This window comes from Ovis aries, chromosome 24 (genome assembly GCF_016772045.2).
Source record: "Ovis aries strain OAR_USU_Benz2616 breed Rambouillet chromosome 24, ARS-UI_Ramb_v3.0, whole genome shotgun sequence".
Taxonomy (NCBI): Eukaryota; Metazoa; Chordata; class Mammalia; order Artiodactyla; family Bovidae; genus Ovis; species Ovis aries.
The window spans coordinates 26,741,361-26,761,402 of NC_056077.1; the positions used below are offsets into that span (position 1 = coordinate 26,741,361).

The 20,042-nt window shown below is 51.3% G+C and overlaps 1 protein-coding gene and 2 long non-coding RNA genes across 3 annotated transcripts; 2 read left to right on the forward strand and 1 right to left on the reverse strand.

The window, feature by feature from the left end:
* The first annotated feature begins 3,491 nt into the window (after positions 1-3,491).
* Positions 3,492-8,301, forward strand: LOC121817834 (uncharacterized). Its single transcript, XR_006057891.2, has 2 exons — positions 3,492-3,605; positions 6,025-8,301. It is a non-coding gene; the product is annotated as an uncharacterized LOC121817834 (long non-coding RNA).
* Positions 8,302-12,069: 3,768 nt separating this feature from the next.
* Positions 12,070-19,807, forward strand: TLCD3B (TLC domain containing 3B). The gene is made up of 5 exons (XM_015103898.3): positions 12,070-12,938; positions 13,773-13,856; positions 16,782-17,016; positions 18,105-18,200; positions 18,735-19,807. Exons 1-5 carry the CDS (start codon positions 12,814-12,816, stop codon positions 19,020-19,022), a joined length of 828 nt encoding a protein of 275 aa, XP_014959384.2. The 5' UTR covers positions 12,070-12,813; the 3' UTR covers positions 19,023-19,807.
* On the reverse strand, positions 13,548-18,999 carry LOC132658603 (uncharacterized). Its single transcript, XR_009598462.1, has 4 exons — positions 18,825-18,999; positions 16,948-18,226; positions 15,681-15,845; positions 13,548-13,832 (listed from the first exon to the last, which is right to left on the reverse strand). It is a non-coding gene; the product is annotated as an uncharacterized LOC132658603 (long non-coding RNA).
* Positions 19,808-20,042: the final 235 nt, after the last annotated feature.

A 20,042-nucleotide genomic window follows, 5' to 3' on the forward strand; every position in this document is an offset into this window, starting at 1 on the left:
AACAGGGTCCCAAGCACTGCTCTAGGCTTTGGGACCCTAGCAGAGACTAAGGCAGACAAATTTCCAGCCCTGGTGTTGCTTATTTCCACTGATCAGATCATTTGTAAACAAAATTGTTTTGTGCCCCATCAGCTCATTCATGTTTCCATCATAAGGCCTGCTCAAGGTTCCTGAACCGGTGTATAGGGTTTCACAGCCGCTATTCCCTCTGCATAGAACACCCTTCCCTTGTCTCCCCCACCCCATTCCCCTATCACCAACTACTAACACCCTCATCCTTTGAACCCCTGCTCAGTTTTGCCTCAGGGTGGGCTTCCTGCCTGCCTTAGGCAAAGGTGACTGCTTTGGGTACCATATACAGACACGGCTGTTCTAGCACTTATCACAAGGTATTGAAATTCATTTTACTGCCTGGATCCTCAGTTAAGACTGCAAGTGCCTGGGTCTGATTCACCTTCATATCCCAAGCCTAGCATTTAGTTTGGCTCTGGGGGGGGGGGCCCACTGAGTACTTACTGATTCTGTGAATGAATAGGATCCAACCAATCAGGTAATGTTTTCCAGATGCCCTGTTCCCTTGGCTCTTCAGGCACTTTGACCTCCCACTTTCTTGCTGACCTTTTTGATTCTCCACACATATGCTGTGCATATGCACACACACACGCACACTCATGTAAGCACACCTCCCTCAAAGAGGCCTCAGAGCTCACCTTTGGTTACTACATCCTGGCACGTTCCCCTGAAAGCAACACAGTACGCCTACTTCTGCACACAGTCTCTGCCCCGGTATACCTCATCGTGACTGCTGCCTGAGGAGCTCCCTGCACCAGGAGGCAGCCACAGAAATGGCCAGGGCCGGGACTTCCCTAGTGGTCCAATGGCTAAGACTCTGAGCTCCCAATGCAGGGAGTCTGGGTTTGATCCCTGGTCAGGGAACTAGATCCCACATGCAGCAAGGAAGAGTTCATATATCACAACTAAAGATCCTGAATGCTGCAACTAAGATTGAAGATCCCACATGCCACATCTGAGACCTGGTGCAGCCAAATAAATAAATATAGTTTTTAAAGGAACTTCCCTGGCAGTCCAGCGATTGGGACTTTGCCTTCCAATGCAGAGTACACAGGTTCAATGCTTAGTTAGGGCACTAAGATCCCACCTGCCTGTTGGTCAAAGTGCCAAAACATAAGACAGAAACAATATTGCAACATATTCAATAATGACTTTTTAAAAAATGACCCACATCCAAAAATTTTGAAAAAAAAAAAGAAAGAAAGAAAAGGAAATTGCCAGGGTAGAGACCTCCCTGGTGGCCTAGTGGCTAAGACTCCAAGCTCCCAATGCAGGGGGCTGGGTTTGATCCCAGCTCAGGGAACTAGATTCCACATGCTATAAACTAAAGATCTCTCATGCCACAACTAAGACCCAGCAGCCAAATAAATAAATATTTTAAAAAGAGAGAGGCTTCCCTGGCAGTCCAGCGGCTGGGACTTTGCCTTCCAATACAGGGTGTGTGTGAAATCACCAGGGTCTGCATCCCTGGTTTCCAGGCCTCCCCTTACCCCTCGACCACACTGAGAAGGTCCCACTGGCTCTGCCACCCCAGCCCACTCAGAGGGAGCTTCAAGCCCGGAAAACCCGAGTCTAGCTGTTCCCAGTGTCACTTCTGTTGAATCTAAGTCTGGGTCAGACTGCCTGCTTAGGGCTGTCTTCTCGTCTGCCCCTATCTTTGCAGAATCCTGAGACCCAAGATGAAACCAGGTCCCACCTCAGACCAGGAAAGGGCTTCAGGTGACACAGGGCCCTGCCCTCCCTTCACTCCTGCCAACAGAGAGACGTCAGCCTTGGCAAGACCTCTGGACGCATCCATGGACTGCAGTGGCCAAACTCGCCATGGATGGTATTCTGTTCCTACCACGGGCGCATACATGATGCAGGAGGGTGCACAGGGCACCAGATCTGCTCTTTGCAAGGCAAGCCAGGAGGAGGAGGATGAATGCACCCCTTTGCCAGGGCCCCACTTCTACCCACATCACACCATTCACTGGAGGCAGGGAGAAACTGACTTCACAATAGCCAAATAGCCATAAGGCCTCCCTTTACCTAAAGCTCAAAGCTGGCAATGTCAGATAGTCTCACCTGTAGTTTTACATGGGCCCTGGGAAAGAGTAAAAGATTGTGTCCTTCCATTCACCATAGGGTGGGTGGGGGACCCCGAGATGCAGAGAAAACCCAGACGAAGAAAGACACCTCTGCAGACCTGGGCTTGGATGTGGGAAGGGAACCTGGCAGTTCCGATTTTTATCTAATACTTTCAACTCCCTCCTCTGGACATCAGATAATATTGCTTCCCAGAGATGAATAAGGGGTTCATCAACCTTCTCATTACGAAAATGAAAGATCTATGCTTAATTACTTCTTATCACTGAGGGAATAAGAAGCTGAGCTGAATTAGAACATCAATAGAGGCCTCTTCACAGACTTGGTCTTCTTTCATCCTAACAGTAAAATGAAAGTGGAAGAAACTATCATTTCCAAAGTTTCTAATGTTACAGATAGAAACAAATTAGGACTCACTTGAAAAGAAATTTTAGAACCAGGCAAGATATAGGTTTGAATTCTAGTTATGCCTCCATGTGTCTGTGTGACCTTGGGAGAGTTAAAGTTGACTTCCCCAAACCTCAGTCTTCCCCTGGCAAATAGGGATTATGTAAGAAACTGACAGGGTTCATTGTGATGATTAGAAGACAAGTATGTAGAGCAACTGCTACAGAAGAGGGCTCAAAAAAAAAAACCAAAACAGAACAGGGGGACTTCCCCTGGCGATCCAGCAGCTAAGACTCCACACTTCCACTGCTAGAGGCACAAGTTCGATACCTGGTCAGGGAACTAAGATCCTGCATGCTGCAAGGTGTGTGCATAAATACATAAATAAGTGAACAACAGAACCATTAATGACTGCCACGGTGAATATTTACAGTGCCACACTGGACTGTGTTTACACACATCTCATTCAGTCATCCCAGAGCCCTGTGTAGAGGTCTGCTCTTGTCCTCATTTTACAGATAAGAAGCCTGAGGCTCAGAGGAGTTCAATCACTCACATAAGTTCTCCTGGTTAGTGAGTGACAGAACTAAGATTTGAGCCCAGGCAATGGGACTCTGGGTGTTCAACTGAAGCTCAGAGAGGTTCTGACACTTGAAGAAGGTCACACAGCCAACTTCATGAGAGGGAAAAAGGGTCTGGAGGCTTGATTTTCTCACTTCACCTCATCTGTTGTGCCCTTTTCTATTAGACAGATGAAGACTGGGACTGAACTTGCCTGAAACTAACTTGGGACAGATACCCAAAAAAGCACTAAATAATAAATGATCTGGCATGCTGGCCAGGACGCACCCCAGAGCACAGGAGGGGGAATTGAACCCTTTCCTGGGTATCATGTGGGAAACAAGCCACTTCTGGCCGCTTATCGTTTACTTATTCACAGGCTTTGATGATAATCACACCTGCACACCTCCGCAGGGCCGAGGCGGCACAGCACCCAGGCAAAGAAGATGTGCAAGTCAGCATCTGGACTTAAAGGAGGCTGAGAGAGCGGGCAAACGGTAAACTCCAGGTCCAGGGTGAATTGTGTGACAAGTGTGTGAGGTCCCCTTGGGGGGTGAGAGACTCACCTGAGGGGCCAGGCTGGGGCAGGAAAGCTGCGGCCAAAGTCGTCGGAGCCTTGATGGGCACGGTGGCAGTGCCACCCCTCGCTGCCCTTCTCCCTGCGGGCACTGCCAGCTTCCCTCCAGAGGCACTGGTAGCTTGGGACTGCACCCCCAGCCTGGACTGGCTGGTGTGTCGGCCTTCCTCCTGGGTATGTTCAGACACTCCTGAAACGCCCAGACAGGGGATCAGGGTGTGTGGAATGCATCCCATCTTGGGTTTATTTTAGATCAAGGGTCCCCAACCCCTGGGCCACCGACTAGGTACTTCCTGTCAAATCAATGATGGCATTAGATTAGAAATATTGTGCACAAACATATAATGAGCTTGAATCATCCTGAAACCACCCCGCACCCCTCTAACCCACCCTATCCACCCCCCGCAACCCACCCTCCCCACCCCACCCCCAACCCCCTTGTCATTGGAATAATTGTCTTTGGCCGAACCGGTCCCTGATGCCAAAAAGTTTGGGGACTGCTGTTTTAGATGGTACACCCGTCAGAAAGAAAGCGTGTGTGCACAGGCACACACACACACACACACACACACACTCACCTGAAAGCCATTCTCTTTCCAGTTCTCTTTCAACACATCTGATTATTCCAGGACAAAGTCTCCTTTTGCTGCCAGAAGCCCTTTAACACCTCTCTATCCTTGCTTGTCTTGTCTTGTCTTTAACAAAGAGAGAGAAGGCCTCCGGCTCACAATTCTGAGCGTGGGATGATATCTAGCAAGAATGTAAGAACAAGTTTTTTCATTTTATTTTGTTGACCTTATTTACAACAAGTGATATTGGTTTTCAGTTTTTTCAGTACTGATAAAATATTTCCTTTCAACAGACATGGTTAAAAGCAGGTATTCTGGAACCCAGACTTTTGGTTCAAATCCAGCATTGCCACTTCTGATCTGTGTGACCTTGAGCAGGACACACAACCTCTCTGTGCCTCGATTCCCTCATCTGGAAAAGGAAATTAATAATGACATCTCCCATGGGACTTCCCTGGTGGTCTAGTGGTTAAGACTTCACCTTCCAATGCAGGGGGTGAGGGTCAGATCCCTGGTCAGGGAGCTAAGATTCCATGTCTTGTGGCCAAAAAAAAAGCAAAACATAAGACAGAAACAACATTGTCACAAATTCAATAAACACTTAAAAATATTCCATATAAAAAATAAAAAAAAATAGTATCTCCTTCTTGGGTTATTGTAAGGATTATATTAGTTAAAATATGCGAAGGGCATAGATTAGTGCCTGACATCTGGTATATACTCTGTGTGTGTGTTAGTCACTCAGTCGTGTCCAACTCTTTGCAACCCCATGGACTATAGCCCACCAGGCTCCTCTGTCCATGTAATTCCCCAGGCAACAATACTGGAGTAGGTAGCCAGTATAAATGTTTGTTATTATTAGCTTATATGTGGGGGAGGACCTGAGGTTTAATGAACACTTCTTTGGAAATTCCACCATTTTCCACCTGAGGAAGTGAAGCCTTGGAGAAGATGATTAAGCAGCTGAGCAAGGATCTGGGTTGGTCTCTGGATTCCCAATCCATTTACCAGCCATCTCAATCTTCAATAATTAATATCATCTTGCAGCCTCAGCTTATTCATGGGCAGAGGGGGACTAGTACAATCTCACTGGATGTTGGGATGCTGTGTGTACAGTTGGTTCAGAAAATGAGTTGCTATGATTATCTCCTTGAGAGTCCCTTGGACCGCAAGGAGATCAAACTAGTCAACCTTAAAGGAAATCAGTCCTGAATATTCACCAGAAGGACCGATGCTGAAGCTGAAGCTCCAATACTTTGGTCACCTGATGAGAAGAACTGACTCATTGGAAAAGACCCTGATGCTGGGAAAGATTGAAGGCAGGACAACAAAGGATGACAAAGGGATGACAAAGGATGAGATGGCTGGATGGAACAACAACAAATAGAGTATATCCATGTTATCAGAAGTTCATGAAAAATGGTCATTATGAAACAGAATGTCTAAAAAAGGATAGGGGAGCAATAGTGAAAAGAAGTTGAGAAATATTGCCCTTAACCAGCAACTCGAGTTGCTACTCATAAGTGGGTTGTGAAATAGGCTTAATGGGTCATGATAAGTATTGGGGGAGATAAAAAATGATAAAAAGGGAAAATGATACAGTACAGTGTGCCCTGCACATAATCAGAATCTGAAAGTATTGTGAGAAAGTTTGGCATGTGTGTGTATGTGCTGAGTCACGAAATGTGTCTGTCTGTAAAAAAAATGGTGAAAGCCATTGTTCTAAACCACGGTTTTTCTTTTTCTCCCCTCCTTACTTATCTCTCTCAGGCAAGCCCATGCAGCCTTGGACTGTTTTACTCTGAACAGGAAGAACCTGATAAGGAAAGAAACGTGGAAGAGAATGCCCAGATTCCAGTGAAACTAGGGCCCGACCTTTACCAGCTCATGGACTCTCCCCTTCCTCAGTCTATTTCAGAGTAAGCCCATGGCTGCAGAGAGCAATGACTGGCCCTCCGCACCAGAGGGGAAAATGGCTTTCTCTTCACTGCCTCCCCTAATATTCCTCCCTCTGCCTCCCTTGCCTTCTTTCCTTTCTGCTCCCACCTTGGAGGGTAGCAGTCCTGTTGACCAGGGTCTGAGTCCCAGAGCTGCCATTTACTGTGCAATCCCAGAACAATCATCTAACTTCTCTGAGCCTCAGTCCTCTCAGCTATAAAATGGGGGAAATTATTCAAAAGACTGCAGTGATGCTTAAATGGGATAAAGCATATTAGTATTTTAGTGCCTTGTGTTCAGTGAGTGCCCATGTAGCTGACAGGCTCTGAACCCAGGTTATCCATGTTATCTCTATTTAATCCTTGAAATGAGCTTACACAGGAACAGAGAAGGTGACAGGGCAGACTTGCGTCAGGCTATCTGGTTTCAAACCTCAGTTCTGTATCTTTTCACATAGTTCTTTCTTTGTGACTGCAGTGTGTCCCTTTTTAAAAAGGTGCTTTCCTCATAACCCCACATAATGATTTCAGTTTACATTATTACATTGGCCAGCTGGGAAATATAGTCTTTTAAATAAGCACACTTCAGTCTCCAGCAAAATAAGATGTTAAAGATGGATACCGGTTATGCAACCAGAGTCTCATCTTAAATAGTTTTATCTCGCTCTTGATTTAACCTGTAATTTTCAAAGGCCCATCCAGAGGAGAAAATACGGAGTAAACAAGTAAGAACTGTTAGCAGAGATACGCTCTGAAAATGTGGATGACATGTCTAAATTGTATTCAGTGATATTTTGTTCCCTTTTTCTCTTAACCTTTCAGTTTCTTTAGGAAAATGAGTTTATGAGTTTTCTATATCCATTTAACATGAGAGAGATCAATACATTCAGAAAATATGGTTGGAAAAAACCATATTGCATAACCTTGGAAAAGGCACCAGTTCTCTCCATGCCTCTGTTTCCTCACCTGTAAAATGGGTACAATAATACTCCCCATCTGCAACGTTGTTTTGAAAAAATGACTTAATATTGCTAAACACTCAGATCAGTGTCTGTATAATTAGCATTTAATGAGCTGGCATTGTTATTATCCTAACTTCACAGATGAAAAAATTGAGGCCCACAGAGTTAGCCAACCATCACTCAGGGAATGGAAGAGCCTAAATTTGTTCAACGTTTTAAAAATTCTAGGAATTTCCCTGGCAGTCCAGTGGTTAAGACTCCGTTCTTCCATTGCAAGGGGTAAGGGTTCCATCCCTGGTAGGAAACTAAGATTCCACATGTCTCTGGGCACCATTAAAAAAAAAAAAATCCAGTTGGCCTTAAAATGCACATAGGAGGTTTATGTGTAAATGCCCACGATCTATATAAGGGCATTCCCAACCCCTCAGAAGGCTCCCTGAGGTCTCCTCTCAGTACCTCCCACCAAGTTAAACGCTGTTCAGATTTTTCACGGAAGTTATTTGCCCGTTTGCAACTTTGTCCAAATGGAGCCAAACAGTATGTTTCTTTTATTATCCATTATCCATGGACTCTGAATTTGAAATTCAGATAGTCCCACCCTAGGACCTGCCTTCTTAACTGTTATCCTATACCACCTGTTAAAGCAGTGACTGTTTGGGCTGCTCTCATTTCCCCCACCTCCTCTTCCCGTCTCCTCGTTCAGCTCTACCCCTGAATCCTAGCTGTCCTTCAAGCCATCAATGAATTCTAATTCATCTGTTCTCTGTTGGACGGCTTCCCCCCCTCTGCCCCGCCCCTAAGCAGGCCCCTCTGCCATGAAGCATACGATAGGGCACACGTGTCAAGAAGTGGGCCAATAGGAAGATGGCATTTTCCAAACCGTCCACCAGTCCACCAATAGGAAGGTGATGTTCCCTCCCCCTCCAACTGCCTCTGTAGAACTGCCTCCACCTCGTGCCCTTGCAGTTTGACGCCTTCCTTGTATCCTGAAAGGGTCCCCTCAAAGCTGCTTAAGGGGTGCAGGATGGCAGGCCCTTAACTCTCCTCATCCCTCCTGGGCCTTTCCCACCCCTCCCTTCCCTAGAGTGGATGGGAGGAGAGGCTTTTCCAGACAAAAATAACATATATGTGAATGTATTCAAAGGTTTTCCTATTGTTTGTTTTCTTTTTAAATGGGATAATACTTGGAGTTTTCCTTTTAAAAGAACTATTTTTTTTTTCTAATTTCAGTTATCTTTACAGTTTAAACACTCGCCTCCTCATTTTTTTTTTTTTTCTGATTTCTGAGTGCAGATGAGAGTCACTAGTCTCCCTCTCTAGCCTCCACCTTGCCCCTCCCAGGTGAGGACCTAGGAGAGGGGAGAGGAGACACAAAGAGGTTAGGGTGGGAGGATAGAGCTTGGATGGGGTGAATTAAGAAATCGTAGGCAGGCACTTAGAATTGAAAGGGAAAGAAGGAATTTTAAGGTGTGAAATGGACTGGGAGGTATAAACCAGCTTCTTTGATCACAAGGAACATAAATTAATGGAACTGGATTGATAAGACAAACTTAGGATGTCCAGTTGTTCAAGGATGAGGCATATTTAAAGTGCAATAAGGATCTCAGATCAGGAAAGAGCTATGCCTGATGGAGTTTGATGGTTACAGAAAAATGCATCCTATAAACCATTGAATTATAGGGATTGGTGGGAGCGTGGTCTGTGAGTCTAAGGGACAATGTGCTGAGGTGTTCTCCCAGTCATCTTACCTTCTCTACGCCCAGACAGGCATGCCTCTGCTCTTTGTACTGGGCTGTGTCTTCTTCCCGCTGAGCTTTGCTGTCCTCTGCTGGGGTCTGCAGAACCATTCCAACCTGCGGATGGAGAAACAAGAGGCTGTTTTGGTGGCATCCAAGTAAGAGGGCAGGGCAAGGACATCCTTCCTGGGGCCAGAGCTGAAGAAGCTGGTCTCCTACTTCCAGGAAGAGTTAGTGATGAGAGCATTAGCAGACTGTGTGTGTATGTGAGGGTGGCTGGGTGGGGGTATAGAATCAAAAGACACTCTCTATGGGATCTCTGGTTTCCCAGGTGGTTCAGTGGTAAAGAATCCGCCTGCCAATTCAGGAGATGCAGGAGACTAGGGTTCCAACCTTGGGTCAGCAAGTCTCCTGGAGAAGGGAATAGCATCCCACTCCAGTATTCTTGCCAGGATAATCCCATGGACAGAGGAGCCTGGTGGGCTACAGTCCATGGGGTCACCAAGGAGCCTGACACAACTTATCCACTAAATAGCAACAACAATGGGATCTCTTGCAAGCCACTTAACTTCTCTGAACTTCAGAGTCCCCATTAGTAAATGGATTTAACAAGAATACTCACCTGCCATTCCTCATGGAATGTTGTGTGAGGGTAAGGTGAATTCACATCTATAGAATAGGGCTAGGGAGTCCAGTGATTAGGCTTCAGTGCTCTCATTGCCAGGGGCCTGGGTTCCATCCCCAATCAGGGAACTGGGATCTCATAAGCTGAGCCACCTGGGAAGCCCTACATGGCCAAAATAAAATAAAAATAGTTGTTGCAAACTCCTTCAAGTGACACCAGAGATATAGGCTCTGTGCGGACTGCTTGAGTCAGAGGACTACGTTTATCCCAACGGGGGCAGCAACTGCTCAGCTCCAGCCAAGCATCATGCAATTAAAGGGTGGCCCCAGTGTTGTCTGATCTTCTCATTTTTTCTTAAAAGTTGAACTTTTATGTGAAATCTTATTTTTGTAATTTTATGATTATTCCTGGGTCAGGAAGATCCCCTGGAGGATGGCATAGCAACTTACTCCACTATTCTTCCCTGGAGAATCCCATGGACAGAGGTGCCTGGCAGGCTACAGTCCATAGGGTCCAAAGAGTTGGGCATGATTGAAGTGACCTAGCACGCATGCGCACTGCAAATTTATGGTCTATCTGACAAAGATTAGTAAAACACTGGCAAACTATCCCCAAACCTTAGGGAGGAGTTGGAGCTGACAGAAGGCATAACTTATAAATGCCTAGGTGTCTGAAAGATTAAAAAAAAAAAAAAAGAATCCCTACCTGTTTTAATCTCTGCTATCCAAAGTGAAGCCACAGCCCCTTCACCAGGTCTGTGCTCCTCGACCCAGTAGTCAGAGTGGCTTGCTGTCACCCGTCCTCGTCCCAACGCAGCACCATCTTGAAGCTTTGCCCATCCTTTGGCTCTGGCCCTATGCAAACATGGGTTTGAAAGCCAGCTTTGCCAATTCTCATAGCTGTATTATCTTGGGCAACTTTTTTGTCATCTTCCTTTTTTTTTCTTAAATGTCTAAACCTCAGTTTCTTGTTTATAATATAGACAAAGATGCTATAATCTGAGAAGGTTAAATAAGAATAAACATAAACCACTTCACCCCATGCCCAGTACATAGTAAACACTCAGGAAGTTGGGTCCCTTTTTCCTTTAAGTGAAGCGCTGAAGCCAGGAAGCTAGGTCCACTGTTGCCTCTGAACTCCTGCTGCGTAAGGCCAGAGACCTCCCAGAGTCTGTTTCCACAGCACGCCACTAGAGGGCAACACAAAATAGCAAATCTCAGTCCTTTGGGTAGGCTTTGGACAGTGAGAAGCAAATCGTACAGTTGCTATAGAAGCATATCTTAGGGCAGACTTGGAAACCAAAGTATGGTTTTGGTAGCAGGACCCCACATCATGCAGAAGTCTACGGGGAGGTTTAGTTCAGGATGAGAAGGCCGAATTCTAGGGAGGCGGCGTGAAAGTGTGAGAAGCTGCTCAGAGGCCGGTGTAGTTCTGGCTGAGTCTCTGACCTGCACTGAGATCCTGGCCAAGTCACTGGGCCTCGGTTTCCTTGCAGTGGACTGAGGGGCTCAAATCAGGGGCCTTTCCCCCATGGAGACTGGGCTGTGAAGTTGCAGAGGAAGGGGAGCTGGGACCATCATAAACCTGATGAAGAGAGTGACCAGGGCCTTGAGGAGGCCAGGCAACCTGAAGGACACAGGCAGGGGCATCCTCGGGCTTGAAGTGAGTTTTCAGAGACACTGTGCTTCCTCTTCAAAGCCTGCCACACAGTATGAGAGGGCTCCTGTCTTCTTAGCTACCTGGTCTTAGGGAGAGTCACTGAAAGCCTAGGGACTATTGCTTGACCTGTAAAAAGGGGATACATGCAGTTATCTCAGTGCTGTTACAATAGTTAGAGGTGGTCATGGGACAGTCTTGCAGTGGAGTTGGGACCCAGAGGCACCTTATGTAAAAGTATGTGTTGTTTTGTTTTTAGTCGCTAAGTCATGTCTAACTCTGAGACCCCATGGGCGGTAGCCCCACCAAGCTCCTCCATCCATGGGGATTCTCCAGGCAAGAATACCGGAGTGGGTTGTCACTTCCCCCTTCAGGGGATCTTCCCAACCCAGGGATCAAATCAGCGTCTCCTGCACTGGTAGGCGTGTTCTTTACCATCTGAGCCATCAGGGTCTTATACCTCAGAGTTTGGGAGGTCTCTGAATCTGATACTATGTTAAGGTGTATTTTTATTCCCATCCATTCCCTAAACTCAACCTTCTGAGACAGTGAGCTGCACTAACTTCTGGTCCCTACCCAGGGAATCCTCTTACTCTCTGTGGGAAAGGGTGCCTCTAAGCTGGGACCCCAAGGCAGCTGAGGAATAAGTATTGAGAGGCCTTGGCGGAGGAGGAGATGGCAGGCATTTGCAAACTGCTGGTGGGAAACGGGCTCAGGCCCATCTGGGGGCCCAGGGCCCCCACCCCAGCCGGCCAGGGAGCCCCAGAGGAGAGCAGTCCCGCCCTCGGCCCTTATCCTCAGCAGCCCCCTGAGCCTGCCGCATCGTCTGTCTCTTTAAGGGCCTCCCCCTCCCTCTTTCTCTGCTCCCCCCATCTCTGTCGCAGCCACTGCTGTTGCTCAGAGCTGCATGGGGAGACGCCGCTGCAGGTCCGGTTTCTGGGTGTCTGGTCGGTGCCATCAACTCCCTCCTCCTCCCCCCGCCCTCCCCAAGCCGGTGATTTCCCCTCCCCCCGCCCCCTCCCCGCCGAGGGGGCAGGGGGCTGGGCCCGAACTCTCCATAATGCCCTGGGGCTGCCTATGGGCCCGGCCGCGGGCACTCTGGTGGCAGCGAGAGGCGGGAGAGCGGTGCTGACCGCTGACCGCCTGCCCGGCCGCTCCTCGGTCTCCCTCCCCGCCCTCCCTCCCCTTCAGAGCTGGCACCACAGTCCCACCCCCACCCCCCACCCCGCCCCCTCGGGCCCTCCCAGCCTCTCCACGTAAGCCCCCCCACCTGCCTCGCTCCCTCCCCTCCCCCACCCGCAGCCTCCTCGTCCTGTCCCCTCTCGCTCTGTCCTCTCACCCAGTCTTGCTCCCAACCCTCTGGCTGGCTCTCTCCGGCTCCCTTGCTCGGATCCTCCCTTTCCCCCAGTCTCTCCCATCTCCCCAATCTCCATCTAACTCCCTTTCTCCGGTCCTGGGAGGGGGGGTCGGGCTCTCCAGTCCCATCCCCTCCCCACCCTGCCTGTCCCCTTTGTGCCCCTTTCTCTTCTTCTCTCTCCTTCCTCGGCCTGGCGTCTCTTCTCCACCCCCATAACTCCCTTCAGCTTGGCCTCCCAGCCCTTTCCCGGCTGCTCTCAGGCTCCCTGCCAGAGGCCTGAGCCACCATGCTGACCCCCATGGTGGCCGGGGGGGTGGTGTTCCCCGGACTCTTCCTCCTCTCCAAGAACACGCTCCAGCGGCTGCCCCAGCTGCGCTGGGAGGAGGCCGACGCGGTCATTGTCTCAGCCAGGTAAACTGCCTGCCTTCCCTCTGCCCCCTCCCCTTCCCAGGCTGCATGGGGATGGAAGGGACCCTTGGCCGGATAGGGACTAGGGGCTCCTGAAGTGGTCAGTGGGCTCTACCTCCAGCTTCCTTCTCTCCGCGCTGCCTTACTCACTGTCCCAGGAGACCTCATCCAAACCCAGCCATCTGGTCTACTAGGATTCAGTCTGCTCTGCTTCCCTTTCCCATTCAGCCTCCCACCCTCCAAAACAGGGCTGGCATGTGACCAAAACATTCCTATAGGATACTAGGGAACACGGCAAGGGGCCATGTATCATTAGGGGTGGGGGCTGTGTCTGGGGGAATGAGGGACAGATAAGTGAATGGTAGAACTCTGCACAGTCCTGGAATGCGGGCCAGAGTTGGGGAGGGGAGTGTGGTGGCTGGCAAGCAGAGAGCGGGAAAGTAGCTGGGAGGGGAATCAGGGGCAACCGAGGGGCCGGGGATGACCCACAATGACTAGGCAGCTGAGAGGTGTAAGAACAGGCCCAGGGCTTCCCCCTGCCATCCTGTGCTGCCACCCCCCCACCCCTGACCCCGTCCCTTCCCTGGAAGGGACCTCGTTATCTGCCACTGGTTCTCCGCATCAGCTCACCTCACTATGACCTCCCGGGTGTCCTCCTGAGAGGAAGGCGACTCCATAGCAGTCCTGGAGGCTGAAGTGGTGGGGCTGAGTCCCAGGCGAGGCAGCCTGGAGAAAAGATGGGCAGGAAGCACCCGAGAAGCACAGAAGCTGGACAGTAAAGAGGAGGAACCAAGAGGCGCATCTCCCTCCTTTACAGCTACTTCCTCTTCCTCCTAGGCTAGTGTCCTCTGTGCAAGCCGTAATGGCCTCCACTGCTGGCTACATCGTCTCCACCTCCTGCAAGCACATCATAGATGACCAGTAAGTTCCATGAGACCACCGCTTCCCCCCATTCCAGCAGCCTATGTGCATGTGACCCGTGAGTGGGGCACAGATCATCCGGGGGACTCCCTCAGTGAACCCCAAGCCCTTAACTTGGGCTTGAACAAGCTAACTACAATAGCTGCAACTCAACACCCCGAGACAAATTTATCCACATCCTGTCCTTAAAGGTCAACACCAGGAGGAGGAGAAGCGGGGAGCAAAAAGGATTCTCAAGGCAGCTCCTCGGTTTCCCAGCCTCTTGGATCATAGTAGGTTCTGAGTGTCGTTTCCTCCCCGCCCTCTGCCCACTCTTTCACCCCCTCAGACCCCATTTCCAACCAGTACCCAACTGGGGTGCTTCCCTACTCACTCGTGCCAGGCTCACCCTTCATCTCCTCCCAGAATCCAGGTGTCCAGTCCCAGCTCCATGTGTGAGAGGGACAGATGACACAAAACAAGGCCACCAATGGTTAGACAGTGGGGTGGGGAGTGAAGGGTGAAGAGGCCAAATTTTGGCAGTGGGAGCTGCTGCAGTGGCTGGTGCTGCCAAAAGAGCCCAGGCCGGAGACGTGGGGCAGGAGGAGGGAGGAAAGGGGCCCTGTCCGTGGTGCTGACACATCAGCTCAAGGGGACCCAGGCTGTCATTGCTGCTAGTTGCCTGGGAGGGTGCTGATGATGCCCCATGCTTAACTTCTGATCCTGTTCCTCCTCTCTGGTGGCTGCTGAGCCCTGGGGACATGGTCTGGATGACCCGACCTAGAGGTGTCTCCTCTTTCCCTTTAATTCCTTCATCTGCGGAGTGAGGTCCACCCCTATCTGGGAGGGCTGCTGCAAGGAGGAACTGACTTTGTGTCAGATGCCTACAGCAGTCCTGGCCATACAGAGTGGATGCTAAACTCCTTCTTCAGACCCCACCCCAGGGACTTGGCTTCCTCCTGCCCTTTCCCCCCATTTCCCCTCCTGAGTCCAAGAGGAGCCTGGATCCTCCCCCACCCCCACATTCCCTTCTCTCACCTTCTCACAGAGGTCACCTTCCAGCTCTTACATGTTCTCCTCCCCGTCCCCCCAGTCTGTTCTTGTCCCTCCCCCCTTAATCCTCAGGTAGGTGGGAGGATCAGGGTTAATCCAGGGGCAACAGCTGCTCCTACCTCTGAGCACCTAATTGCTGAAGAGGGTGGGGATGGGTTTAACCCTTCACACCAGAGCCCAGGGTCTGGACCCCCACAAGCCAGTGGTGTCACCATGTCTGCTGTGGCTGACTCCCTAGGCCACTCTCTGCTCTGACTTTTCTCAGGCCAGTTGGACCCCTTTCCACCTTCCTGCCCTTCGTCTCTAACCTCGGCTGCCACTTCCTCTCCTCTCTCTCCCGCTCCCTCCCGGTGACACACTCCAGCATGGCTCCCTGCTTCTTTTTCCCCAGAAATCATCCCTTCCAGGCCAGCCTTCCCCAGGGTTCACCTTCTCCTTCCATGTCACCCCTGGTCCTTAGCTGGCCCACCCCCAGGTCTCACTCCACTTCTCCCTTCAGCAGCCCCTCTTATTTGGTCCTCATATTTGTGTGCCTTCCAGCTGACTTTGTTTTCATCTCTACTAAGCCTGGGGAGTACTGCTGGGTTTGCCTCTTAGACCTCCCGCCCCCACCTCGAACCTGTCACAGGACTACGGACTTCTGAGAACGTACTCCATGTGCTGACTCAAGAAGAAAAATGCAATGTTGCATATTCATGCACTTTTCATTTTTGTTTACTCTCAAAGCACACGGAACTTTCTCTGCTCTTGGCTCCTTTTGCTCAGCGTTTTCTTCTTAATGCTTAGCTGTACCTGAAAAAACAAGAGGTGGGGCCACCTTCGGGCAGAACCAGCAGCACTGATGGCATCACCAATTCCCATCCCGAATCTTCTAAAGGACAGTAGGGCTGAGAGTGAGGGCTATGGAGCCAGACTTCTCATGTTCATCCCTTGGTCCGGTAACCTAGCCTCTCTCACCTGTAAAATGGGGTGATAGTCATACTTACTTTTCATGGCTTTTTGTGGGAAGTAAATAAATTTGTGCTTGTAAAAGATTTAGAGTAGTGGAATAGGGCCCTCATGTAATAAGTAGTCAATTAATGTCAGTCAAGGCTTCCCTGGTGACTCTGACAGTAAAGAATCCGCCTGCAATGTAGGAGACGCAGATTTGATCCCTGGGTCAGTAAGATCCCCTGGAGGAGGAAATGGCAACCCACTCCAGTAGAATTCCATGGACAGAGGAGCCTGGCAGACTATAGTCCATGGGGTTGCAAAGAGTCGGACACATGACTGAGCCACTAACGCTTTCGCTTTTAGTGTCAGCCAGTATGATCTCTCCCCACCACTCCTACCACGTCTTCTGTAATTTGTCCTGATCTCCGCTGTCTCTAAGAGCTGGTCTGGCCTGTTTCTCACTCTGTCTCAGCCCTCAGTGCTATGACTGTCTGTTGGTCTGTCTTCCTTTTTCCTCCTAGCACATTGCCGAGAGACAGAATATGAGTGAATTAATATGAAAAATGAGTGAGAGACTTCCCTGGCAGTCCAGTGGTTAAGACTGCTTGCTTCCACTGCAGGGGGCATGGGTTCAATCCCTGGTCAGGGAACTAAGGTCCCACTTGCCACATGGCGTGGCCAAAAAGAAAGAAAAATGTGTGCGTTCTGAGCTCAGTCTGGGTTTGAACCCCAGCCCTATTGCTTACCAGCTGAGTGATCCTGTGATCACTTGAGCAAGTTTCTTGCCCTCCACTTTGGGATTCCATCATGTAATTTGAGAGTCTACTTCTGTCTCATGGTTCTTACAAGCATCACTAGAGATTTGACTCCTGTGATGCATCCAACATAGCCCTCAGCACTTGGCAGCTGCCCTGTCCATCTCCTTCCCTCACTGACCCCACCCCTCTCTCTGCCCAACAGACACTGGCTCTCCTCCGCCTACACACAGTTTGCAGTGCCCTACTTCATCTATGACATCTATGCCATGTTCCTGTGTCACTGGCACAAGCACCAGGTCAAGGGGCACGGAGGGGACGAAGGCAGCACAAGAGCCCCGGGCAGCACCTGGGCGGTGGCACGTGGTTACCTGCACAAGGAGTTCCTCATGGTGCTCCACCACGCTGTCATGGTGCTCGTGTGCTTCCCGCTGTCGGTGGTGAGTGGGGTCTGTGGGAACTAGGGCCCTGTGTCCCGCTCATGCTGGTACTGAAGGAGCCTACGAAGCCCTGGGTCCAGGTCCCAGCAGGATGAAGTGCCCCAGGGAGGGTTTCCTGAGCTCCAGCCCAGCCCCAAATAGCAAGAGGTTGGATCACGCCCAGCTGTGATGTTTTGGAGCTGGTAGCTCAGTTGGTAAAGAATCTGCCTGCAATGCAGGAGACCCAGGTTCGATTCCTGGGTCAGGAAGATCTTCTGGAGAAGGAAATGGCAACCCATTCCAGTATTCTTGCCTAGAGAATCCCATGAACAGAGGAGCCTGGCAGGCTACAGTCCATGGGGTTGCGAGAGTTGGACACGACTTAGCAACTAAACCACCACCACCACCACACACCGCTGCAGGCTTCCCTGGTGGCTCAGATGGTAAAGAATCCGCCTGCAATGTGGGAGACATAGGTTCGATCCCTGGGTTGGGAAGATCCCCTGGAAGAAGGGAATGGCAACTCACTCCAGTATTCTTGCCTGGAGAATTGCATGGACAGAGAAATCTCTCAGGCTTCAGTCCATGGGGTCGAAAGTGTTGAACATGACTGAGTGACTTTCACACACATGTACACACACCACTGCCTCTGAGACTCAGGGCTTTCCAGGTGGTACAGTGATAAAGAATCTGCCTGCCAATGCAGGAGACACAAGAGATGTGGGTTTGATCCCTGGGTTGGGCAGAGCCTCTGGAGGAGAAAATGGCAACCCACTCCAGTATTCTTACCTGGAAAATTCCATAGACAGAGAAGACTGGTGGGCTACAGCCCACGGGGTCACAAAAAGTTGGACACAACTGAATAACTGAGCATATACACACACCTCTGAGACTCAGTATCCTCATCTGTAGTATCATGGATATCATCTCACCTGCAGGAAGTTTGGAGGGATACGGGGGGTTAGTGCTCCCAGATTTGCTACTGTTCACCTGTGCTCAGACTTTCAGAGTGAAGCATCTCCAAAAGGGACAGAGAAGAGACAGCTCGGGAGAACAGTGCTGCCAGGAATCCAGGCTCAGGCCAGGCTGTTTCCTTCTTCCCCTCTCAGGTGTGGCGTCAAGGCAAGGGAGACTTCTTTCTAGGCTGCTTGCTGATGGCAGAGGTCAGCACCCCCTTCGTCTGCCTTGGCAAGATTCTCATCCAGGTGAGCGGGCGCTGAGGGTTTGCGAGCTTGAAGGGAGGACAAGGGAAGGGTTGGGCACTTTTAGGAACCAATCCGGGATTATCCCCTGGTGGCTCAATGATAAAGAATCCACCTGTCGGGAAGATCCCCTGGAGGAGGAAAAGGCAACCCACTCCAGTATTCTTGCCTGGAGAATTCCATGGACAGAAGAGCCTGGTGGGCCACAGTCCATGAGGTCCCAAAAGAGTGGGACACGACTTAGCAACTAAAAAACAACTGGGATTTTTTAAAGGACAGGTGGAGTCAGGTCTGGGAGAGGCTATCAGGTAGGGTATAGGGGAGCTGTCAGGGCAGAGGGGGAGGGGGAGAGGGGGCGGGTCCTGGGGCCCCTAACCTGGCCCCTGTCCCAAGGAGGGAAGGCCGGGAGGTGGGCGGAGGGAGAGGTGGCCCAGGGGGCTGAGTCGGGGGCGTGGCCAGAGGATCCTGCCCCGCCCCTGACAGCCCGCCCCGCCCCCGTGTGCCTTCCCCGCCCCTGTCCGCCCGCCCCTCCCGCAGTACAAACAGCAGCACACCCTGCTGCACAAGGTGAACGGGGCCCTGATGCTGCTCAGCTTCCTTTGCTGCCGGGTGCTGCTCTTCCCCTACCTGTACTGGGCCTACGGGCGGCACGCGGGCCTGCCCTTGCTCGCCGTGCCCCTCGCCCTCCCGGTCCACGTCAACTTGGGCGCCGCGCTGCTCCTCGCCCCGCAGCTCTACTGGTTCTTCCTCATCTGCCGCGGGGCCTGCCGCCTCTTCCGGCCCCGGGGCTCCCGGCCGCCCTCTCCCTGTCAGACCCAGGACTGAGGGTGGGGCCGAGGGCGGGGGACCCTCCCCACCCCACCCCCATCCCCACCGCGTGGGAACAGGGCTCTGGGGCCGCTGGGCTAGGAGTGGGAGCCAGGGGCCTCTGGCCCTGACAGCCCCCTGGACACTGACCGATGGACTCCGACGGGGTGGGGTCACGTCCCTTCAGGGGCTGGGGGCCGGGACCAGGGGAGACAGAAGGCAGGAAGAGGGGACCTCTCCCCACAGTGCCTGAGCCGAGGGGTCGACCCCCTCCTGCATACCCCTTTCTCCATCATGTCCCCTGGGCCCTGGAGAAGCGAAGAGGAAGAAGGCGCACCCCTTCCCATCCGCTTAGGGCTTTTGAGGCTGTGGGGAGCCTGAGTGGACCAGGACTCAAAGAACTGTAGGGGAGGCCCTGCTGCCAACGCCATCCCAGCCCCCCTGCTGCAAACTCCTCTGGGAGGGAGGCGACACCCCCTCTAATGTCTCTGGTCTGGTTATCTCCACAGCTTCTCTCCAGGGGAGGCCAGCCTGAGGAATCTTATTTATTTTATTTATTTATTCAAATTTGTTGGGGTGGGGGGAGGGAGGTGGCTGCTACCCCCCAGCCTTCCCAGTGCTGAGCAACCCCGGGGGGCAAGTGGGGGAGCACCCAGCCCCTTCCCTGTTAGGCTGACATCTTGCCCCTGGGCCCTGGCATGTCCCTGGTGCTACAGACTTCTCGAGGCTTCCTCCAGTCTGGGGACGGGGGACCCTGGGAGGTGCTTTACAGACCGCTAATAAAGACATCAGCGTGAACGCCACCAAGGCCCTGTCACCCAGTTCTTTGGGGTTGGGGAGGGATCAAGCGTCTGGGGCAGACAGCGCCATAACAGGTTGACTGTGGGACAGGGCAGGCCCCCCAAGCTGAGCAGTCAGGGAGAAAGAAGCAAGGACTCTTATTCATCAGCAGGAGAGGAGAGCAGGCATGGGTGCCCAGGGCAGAATCCAGGGCTCTCCTCTGGCTTTTTAGGCCCCTTTCTCACAGCTCCTGTGGGG

Excerpts from the sequence above, each read along its gene's own strand:
- TLCD3B (XM_015103898.3), top strand. The coding sequence starts at position 12,814 with ATGCTGACCCCCATGGTGGCCGGGGGGGTGGTGTTCCCCGGACTCTTC. Across the intron at positions 13,857-16,781 it reads AAGCACATCATAGATGACCA|ACACTGGCTCTCCTCCGCCT; the intron begins GTAAGTTCCATG and ends TCTGCCCAACAG. Across the intron at positions 17,017-18,104 it reads TGTGCTTCCCGCTGTCGGTG|GTGTGGCGTCAAGGCAAGGG; the intron begins GTGAGTGGGGTC and ends TTCCCCTCTCAG.